The sequence below is a fragment of the Rutidosis leptorrhynchoides genome, chromosome 1 (assembly GCF_046630445.1).
Source record: "Rutidosis leptorrhynchoides isolate AG116_Rl617_1_P2 chromosome 1, CSIRO_AGI_Rlap_v1, whole genome shotgun sequence".
In the NCBI taxonomy this organism is placed as follows: Eukaryota; Viridiplantae; Streptophyta; class Magnoliopsida; order Asterales; family Asteraceae; genus Rutidosis; species Rutidosis leptorrhynchoides.
Window position 1 is genome coordinate 660,832,240 of NC_092333.1, and position 9,967 is coordinate 660,842,206.

The following is a 9,967-nucleotide window of genomic DNA, read 5'->3' on the forward strand; positions in this document are numbered from 1 at the left end:
CTAGAAACTTCGTAAATCACCAATTAAACCAGAAACATCAATCTGGCTACGAATTTTAGGATGAAAATTTAGTTGACTTTTTGATTTTTAACTTTGACTCCAAAATTCATTTTTGATTTCGCGAATTAAAATCTAAAACTTTGCAGATGGTTTCGTTATGTGAATCCACACAACTCTGCATTTTTACATTTTAAAAAAAAATCAATTTTGAGTTGTTGTAATTCTTGGTTCAAAACAGAGTTTATCGAGCTGTTTATATATAAAAAAAATTAAAGTCTATTATGATGTGCTACTGAATCCTTGGTTGTATTGTGAAAGAATTTGTTATTTAAACAAGATTAGAGATAGAATTATCCGTTCCAGATTGAAGAAAACAAAAAAAAAAAAAAATACAGATTCGTACATTTATTTTAACTTTTAATTTATTTTTAATTGATATTAATAATTAATAAATATATTAATTATAATATATTACTAATAATAATTATTATTATATTAATAATCATAATATTGATAATATTATTTGTAATAATTAAAATAATAAATGATATCAATAATTTTTAATAATAAGAATATTAATAATACTTTCAATATTAATAATAATAAAAAATAATAATAAGTATAATGATAATTATTAATAATATTGTTAGTAATGATAATGATAATAATAATAATAATAAAAATAATAATAATAAAAGATTGTATTATTATTTTTTTATAATAATAATAATATTGATAATATTAAAAATAATAACTAATACAAATATTAATAATGATATTAATAATAATATTAATATTATTAATGGTATTAATAACTATAAAAATAATAATGCTAATCATGTAATAATTTACATGTATATATACAAATATAGGGTAGTTGATATATATATATATATATATATATATATATATATATATATATATATATATATATATATATATATATATTGATAAAGTATCTATTTACAATTAGTTGTTCGTGAGTAGTCGAAAACAGTCATAGGGTAATTGAATCTATATGAATAGTTCAATTTTTTTTTTGAGATTCTGGATAACAGACTTTGTTTATCGTCTGAATTATGAAATTATTTATAGATTTAAGTTAAAAATAAGTCAAAATTTTCCGGGTCATTACACATCTAGACTATCTTGCACTATAGATGGGCTGTTTAGTCCACCAGCATCCACCACTTGCATGGGATTTGAAAAGGCTTCACTTATTGTTGGGCTGTTAGGCCCACAATTTCTTTCAAAATTCCCATCCGATATAACTGGCCCATCTTCCTTTTGAACAGGCCCACCTTCACAACCCTCAATTTGAACAGACCCGCCTACAGCATCCTTAAACTTCTGCACAGAGCCCGATGTAAATGAGCTGCTATCTTGGTTGTCACACTCCTCATTTATAGGGTTTTCATCTAACGATTTCTTGGTCAGTGGAGTTTCAGGAGACATAGCGTCGTCGTTATTATTATTTCCACCTTGGAAAAGGTTCCCAAATCCCCAGCATCCTGACTCCTCATCATTACAATTATGACCATTGATATTCCGATCGTTCCTCTCCTTGTTACCGAAAATTTGACCTGAATGTTGTTCCCTGATACCGGACTTTTGACCTGAATGTAGAGACTCTTCTTCTTTCTCCACCAACACATCAGCTGGATCCAGATCTAAATCCTCATCATCATCTGTATCTTCGACTTCAAACGTATCATCCACAAACTCATCGTCTTCGTCTGATTTCGATTTCGCAGGTTGAATAAAATCATTGTTACAAGATGGCTCAAAATCGAATTGAACTATTCTGGAAGTGTCCTCTTTGACGCTGACATAGTGGGTGTTTTCTTCATCTGCTATCTTAACCCAACCATTAATATTAAGAGTATTACTTCTGACATGGACTAATACACTTGCTGTATGTAGATTTTGATTGCCTTCATCAATATTGCAGTTTTCTAGAGCTAAAATCTTACCCCACCAACCTGCTATTTTTCTAAAAGTTGATTCATCCCAACTGGTCACAGGAACCCCTCTGATATCCACCCAAATTAATCTCCCAGGAGATTTATGGGAATTTTTAAGAATACGAATACTATTGCACCATTTATGTATGACATGATCTTCACTATCTATAATCAATGCAGCAGAGGTATCACTATCGAATACTACCAAAACTTCCATGCCCCTAAGGTACTTAATCATCTTCAATGGGATACCCTCAACCCTACGTAGATCTTCAAACTTGAAGAAAAGATCAAAAGATTTTAACTCACATATTATGGATCTTCCCACAAGATTGCAACTTTGATCTTTTACACTTATCGTTCTTTCATCCGTGTAGTCTGCATTATCTTCCTTGTAGGTGGGTTTTACTCCTGGTTCCACTTTCCTTTCTTTTTGCTTGTTGAGTTTATCTCTTAAGTCAACCCTACTTTGTCTGTTCAACTTATCTCTTAAGTCATTACCCAGGTTTCTTGGATTATCATTGAACCAATTGGCCTTGAGTTTATCCCTAAGATCTCCATAATGATTCCTAGTCACATCACTAAATCTTCTTTCATCCCTAAAGGCATTCCTAAACGTGTTTCCATCCCTATTTCTTCCTTCTTCATAACTCTCTGGGTGAGAAGGTATCTTATTTACCCTTTCAGTTGCTTTGAATATACGAATAGGAGCCCCTTCAAACTTAATCTTCTCCAACATTCCAAGTAGTTCATCAGCACATTTGACATTGCCGAACCTTGCAAAGGCAAACCGGCTTCCATTCCTTAATCTTTTCCTTGCAAGGTAGATATCTCTAATGTCACCAAACGGTTTGAAACTTCGCCACAAGTCCTCGACATTCCAACTTTCCGGGAAGTTGGAAAACATGTACGATGTCAATTGGATTCCAAATAGCCTAGTTAATCGTCCTTGTAGTCCCTCGTTGTACCGAAAACGCGTATCACTTGCTCCGCCGTAACCCTCATTCCTCACTTTCTCTCTCCTCACACACTCTCTCTCACACACCCTATGGTTACTATTATACGGAGTAGTTAATTTAGAAATGGTGTATACTCCGTATAATATTATCAATTTAAAAAATTAGACTAATATTATGCTAACGGTATTTTATAGTAGACTGAGTCGTGTAATCTCTTAATTTGTAGAGATGTCATGGCCCATTTAAAAGAAATGCTGATAAAGAAGCTTCTATAATTTGCTTCAGTAGGGCCAAAACTATTTCACAGTACTAGAGCAATCATTTTATATAACATCGTCAATTGTCATACTTCATATGAGTTCAATCAAAAGTTTGTCATTAAGCATACGATTTTAGGCTTAATATCTAAAGCTCGATAATTTTTTTTTTTTTTTTTTTTTTTTTTTTTTTTTTTTTTTGAAAGGCAATGTTAGTGGTTAGAAGTTAATTCACGAAAATCCCCCCCCCCCGAGACTCGAACCCTGGTCTCCTCGAACACCATGTTAACATGGTGACCAATGAGGCAAAGCCCCATTGGCTAAAGCTCGATAATTACATCAGATTAACAAACCATCCAAATTAATCTAGTGGTCGGAATATCGATATCTTTACAAGAGTTCTTAGGTTGAATTTTATTGACAACAAATTTCATCAATGATCATCCCATCCTCTTATATCCCAAATCGTCATTAATGATAGTTAATTGGCTTAAAGCATGAAATACAACAATAATAATAATATACTCCGTATATTTATTTATTTTTATTTTTTTATTTTTTTTTACAATGTCATACAAAAACAATATTGATCTAACTTTAAAAAATAAAACTACGAAATTTATGAATCCTTCGTTCAATTTTCAAACATGATGCATTTGTCTCTCAAATGACCCGTTAGCAACTATTTTTACATAAAAGATAACCCTACAACTTGACCTTATGATAATTTCTGAAGTGTTTAAGCATAATAATAATAGTATTATTATTATTATTATTATTATTATTATTATTATTATTATTATTATTATTATTATTATTATTATTATAAACTTAAAAGTTTTAAAACTTACAAAAAATTAGTGGGAAGCCTAGAGACAATCTGGGCCCTCACACCTCTAGCAATAGCAAAACCTATCCTACTAAAAATAGATAAATTCAAAAAATACATACAATAAAAAACTAAGATAAGATAGCACTAATAAATTATTAGCACTCCTTGTCATGTGCGACCACGCTTACATATAATAAAACAAGATTAGATCTCTAAATAAACAACAATAAATACGATTTAGATTCAAAATATTTCTTATTTATATAGTTTAAACCATCACAAAACAACTCAGTGATTGACGTTTCGATGCTCTTATAAGACGTCGTAAGTTTAAACATTGGTAGCAGTACGTACATCTTGAGATGAGTAAAAAATTTCATCTGAAAAAATTTTAATTTACATATTATGGATTTGATATTATACAATGAAGTGAAAAGATCTGAAGTGTAGTAAAATATAGGCAGTTTAATTGGAGAGTATATATGTATGTTTGGTGACCAATAACTTGAAATGTAAAAACAAACTAGAGTAAAAATAGGTAATGTCCTACTGTGATTGAAGAGTATATATGCATGTTTGGTAAGAATTACTTCAAAAGCAAAAAACAACCCAAACCATGCCACAAAGGGTACCAAACCCCATTAAAGCTACCATCCAAAATACCTCACAATCATCCAAATCAACTTCTAACACTGCCACCCCTCAACTTTAAACAAACCAATAAATGTTATGCATCTATGATCTATTTTGGTGATAACATGTTCGGATGTGCTACATAGTAACTAGAATACTTTAAAAAAGAACAAACATCTCTAAAATGAAATAAATAATTAGTAAACAGATCGTCCTAAACAAGCTAGGATTCGAGTAGTTAAAAATAAGATGTATACGTAGAATGAATTAAAAAAACTAGAGATGAATTTTGGTTAAATATTGAGTAGAATGGACCCTTTATTCATGCATGTGTTGTCCACATCCAAGCACATGTTAGGAATAAAAAAGATACAGAGATACATATTACTATAATCCTAGATTTACAAAAAGTAAGTTCATTAATTATTTTGATTATTTATTTATATATATTTATATTTATTTATGTCTTTTAACTGTCCTACTTACCTACTAAATCTTAACAAAATAAACTAATTACAATGATCATAGTAATATTGTAGGAAAATAACCAACTCGCCGCGTCAATGGTACCCGTCACCTTTGAAGCTAAGGCCCCATGTTCGAAAGCCTTGCCAAAAATGGTGCATGTTCGAATCTTGGTACGTCAGGAAATTATTCCTTTGACTCTCATTGCAATACTATACCCTTGTACGTCGGGAGCTTAGCTCTTTGACTCTTGGGTACGTTCGTTTCGGTCACTCTTGAAGTATTTAGTTGAGGTGTTTTACAAGCATCCGATTCTTACGGGTTGTGTTCGGTGAACAAGGTTACGGTGTCCTTGTTACACCTTTTGCCTAAAAATGTGTATAAATATAAAAATAATATAAATAAGTAAAAGTTGATCCAGATCTGTTGTGGTACAATTTTTGTATAAACAAAACATGGGGTTTCCCACTTTCAACAATCCCCATAACACATCTCAATTCTTTTACTACTTTCAAGAACAATGCTTCATAGCTTCTTCTTCACCCTTCTTCTATCCATCTTCATCTTCTTCCCTAATACATGTTGCTCCATAGATTTACAGGGTCAAGCTCTGTTAACATGGAAGAATACTTTCAATACAACAGACTCCATACAATCACTCAAATCATGGAACCCATTAGACCCAAATCCATGCACATGGTTTGGGATCCATTGCAACTCACAAATGCAAGTGGTATCAATAAAACTAAAGTCAATAGATTTGCAAGGTAACTTACCTTCAAATTTGCAGCCTTTAAAGTTCTTGAACTCACTCATACTCTCATCCACCAATCTCACCGGAGCTATTCCGGCTGAGTTTGGAGATTATCTAGAGCTTTCTGTTATCGACGTATCGGATAATTCGATTTCCGGTATCATCCCACCGGAAATATGTAAATTGACCAAGCTGCAAACTTTATCTTTACAAACCAACTTCATTGAAGGTGAAATCCCTGTGAACATTGGGAACCTTTCGAGTTTACAAAACTTAATGATTTATGATAATCAGTTGAGTGGATCAATCCCAAAAAGTATAGGGCTGATACAAAACCTTGAAGTGATCAGAGCTGGCGGAAACAAGAACCTTGGAGGACAGTTGCCGGAGGAAATTGGGAATTGCAGTAATTTAATGATGTTGGGACTGGCGGAAACTAGTATCTCCGGCAGCATTCCGGCATCTATCGGCAACCTGAAACGAATTCGGACGATAGCAATTTACACATCTCAATTGTCAGGTACAATTCCTGATCAAATCGGAGACTGTATCGAATTAAAGAATCTTTATTTACACCAAAACAATATTACTGGTTCGATCCCAAGGCGAATTGGGGAGCTACGAAAGCTCGAAAGTGTGCTGCTATGGCAGAACAGTTTAGTAGGAACAATCCCGGAAGAATTAGGAAGTTGTGTTGACCTTAAATCGATTGACTTATCGGAAAACTCGTTAACGGGAAACATTCCGGCGAGTTTTGGACGGCTTTGGAAGCTTCAAGAACTGCAACTTTCGGTTAACCAGTTAACAGGTAATATACCTGTCCAAATCACGAATTGCAGTTCGTTAGCTCATTTAGAAGTCGATAATAACCGACTTAACGGTGAGATACCGATTACGATTGGTAGATTACAGAGCTTGACTCTGTTTTTTGCATGGCAGAATAATTTAACTGGTAACATTCCAGAATCTTTATCCCAGTGTAAATATCTTCAAGCTCTTGATCTTTCAAATAACCGTCTTTCGGGTACGATTCCTATTGGGATTTTTTCGTTGAAAAATCTTGTAAAATTGTTATTGCTCTCGAATGATTTGTCTGGTTCGATCCCACCCGATATTGGAAACTGTACAAATTTGTATCGATTTCGGGTCAATGGTAATCGACTCGGTGGAAATATTCCATCAGAGATAGGAAATTTGAAGAAACTAAGTTTTCTTGATATGAGTAGTAACGAATTTAATGGTGAGATTCCTGGTTTAATTTCGGGTTGTAGTAATCTTCAGTTTCTTGATCTTCATTCTAACATGATAACTGATGTTATCCCTGATACACTTCCTGTAAGTTTACAGTTCATAGATATGTCCAATAACCGGCTAACGGGCTCGTTAACTCCTGATATCGGTTCGTTAACCGAGTTAACGAAGTTTAATTTGGGAAATAATCAGCTTTCGGGCGAAATTCCAGGGGAGATTATGTCTTTAAATAAGCTAGAGTTATTAGATCTTGGAAATAATGGTTTTTCAGGTTCATTACCGAAGCAAATAGGCAAAATTTTATCGCTTGGAATCTTGCTTAATCTTAGTTGCAACCAATTTACCGGTGAGATCCCACACGAGTTTGTTGGGTTGACAAAACTAACGACTCTGGACCTCTCTCGTAATAAACTTAACGGTAACCTAAACGTCTTAACAAACCTTCAGAATCTAGTGTCACTCAATGTATCATTTAACGATTTCGCCGGGCAGTTGCCCGACACTTCGTTTTTTCATAATCTTCCTCCGGCCAGCACGGCTGGAAATCCATCTCTTTACGTTTCTAGCGGAGTCAATAATAATAGAAGTTCTGCTAGACATGCCAGGTCAGCAGCAAAACTAGCCATGTCAATCCTAGTCAGCATTGGTGCAGTACTAGTCCTACTAGGAACTTACATGGTGATTCGGGCTCATTCAGGGAGCACAAAAGACGACCATGAAACATGGGAAATGACATTTTACCAAAAGATGGATGTTTCAGTCGATGATATAGTTCAAAACCTGACAAATTCGAACATTATTGGGACCGGAAGTTCGGGAGTTGTGTATAGGGTTATAACTATGAACGGGGAAACGCTTGCAGTGAAAAAGATGTGGTCAACCGATCAATCAGGGGTTTCTTTTAGGTCTGAAATTCAGACACTGAGTTCAATTAGACACAAGAACATTGTTCGTTTATTAGGATGGGGTTCGAATCAGACGATCAAGATTCTGTTTTATGATTACTATTCTAATGGGAGCTTGAGCTCGATTCTTCATGGGGCCGGAAAAGGGGCCGAGTGGGAAACTAGGTTTGATATTCTACTAGGTGTGGCTCATGCGCTTGCGTATTTACACCATGATTGTGTGCCTCCTATAATGCATGGTGATGTGAAAGCCATGAATGTGCTATTGGGTCCTAGCCTACAACCATATCTTGCTGATTTTGGGCTGGCTAGACTTGTTACTGATGATCAATATGGTCAGTCTACGCAGTTCCAGAGACCTCAGCTAGCAGGTTCTTATGGATATATGGCTCCCGGTAACCTCTATTTTCTCAACTTTTTTGTGCCGGTGGTCCCTTGTTTATACATCAAATTGCATGTTGCGTCCCTGTCAACCTTTTTAGCTCCGGTGGTCCCTTGATTGTACAAATGTTGGTGGTCCCTCCATCTATTTTCCGTTAAAAATGTCCGTCAAGTGCCATCACGTGATGTCGTTTAAGATGAATTAAACATCATAAAACGACATCACGTGATGGCACTTAACGGACATTTATAACGGAAAACAGAGGACCACCAAGGCAACATTTGTAAAATTAAGGGCCACTTGAGCTGAAAAAAATGACAGGACGCGACATGCAATTTGATGTATAAACGAGGGATCACCGGCGCAAAAATGTCTTTTCCCTTTCTTATGATTTCATATAATATGCAACTGTTCTAATTAGTTTTACTGTTCTAATTAGTTTCACTGATTAGATGTTGGTTATATGATTAATACAGAACATGCTTCAGCGCAAAGAATTACTGAAAAGAGTGACATCTACAGCTATGGAGTATTGCTATTAGAGGTGTTGACTGGGAGACATCCACTCGACCCAACTTTACCAGGTGGTGCACACTTGGTGCAATGGGTTCGAGACCACTTGCATAACCAGAGGGACCCAGTAGACATTCTTGATCCTAAATTAAGAGGTCGAGCAGACCCTCAAATGCACGAAATGTTACAGACACTAGCCGTGTCATTTCTATGTGTCAGCCCACACCCTGATGACCGACCAATCATGAAAGACGTGGTAGCAATGCTCAAGGAGATCCATCATGAGGACTCGGTGAGGCCCGACGTGGATCTGAAACAGGGTTCGTATGCTTATGAACCACCCCCAGCTACGGCCTTACGAGGTTCACCTAACCGTTCATATGCCTTCTCCGATGATTCAGTCTAGTGATTAGGGTGACCGATATGTCTTTATCTAGAAAGTGGGTCAATATTTGTGGTTTTAGATGTTTATGATTAGAATTTAGTGCAAGGAATTTAGTTTCTTTTTCTCTCCATCTTTTCATAAGTCAGCGTCTCAGGACTAGTTCACATGGGCCCTGAGTTTAAACACCACATGTGCATGTGAGCTTCCCATATTTACAGCAAAGCAATAAATGAATTGGTACTAAACTTGATATATGCATCATTTAGGCAGGGTATATCTGCTACAAGCATCAAATGGGTAGTGTAATTAACTTCCTAAGCAAAACCCTGAACATGCAGTTGATTGATATTAAGCAAGAATATATGTGATTGCTTCGAATCACAGATAAAACTAACTCAGCTTGACAGCAAGTACTAATTTATGAATTAAACATTAACACCCTATCTTAGTGGCCAATAAGGTAGAGGTTGCAAGATAAGGAGGGCAGGTCGGTTGTGTAATGCGTCAAAAAAGCGACTAGTATGCTTTTGGGCAATGGTGAGTCTGCATGGTACAGATCAAAACAGATCAGACCCTTGAAAAATTTCCCCATGTTCTAAAACAGATCAGAACCTTTAAAACAGATCAGACCCTTTAAAATTTTCTTCTTCGAAATTTATGGGTGTTA

At 35.0% G+C, this 9,967-nt stretch overlaps 1 protein-coding gene across 1 annotated transcript; it reads left to right on the top strand.

Moving 5' to 3' along the window:
• The first annotated feature begins 5,630 nt into the window (after positions 1-5,630).
• LOC139850394 (uncharacterized) lies at positions 5,631-9,477 on the top strand. The gene is made up of 2 exons (XM_071839977.1): positions 5,631-8,415; positions 8,879-9,477. Exons 1-2 carry the CDS (start codon positions 5,631-5,633, stop codon positions 9,319-9,321), a joined length of 3,228 nt encoding a protein of 1,075 aa, XP_071696078.1. The 3' UTR covers positions 9,322-9,477.
• The last annotated feature ends 490 nt before the right edge of the window (positions 9,478-9,967 follow it).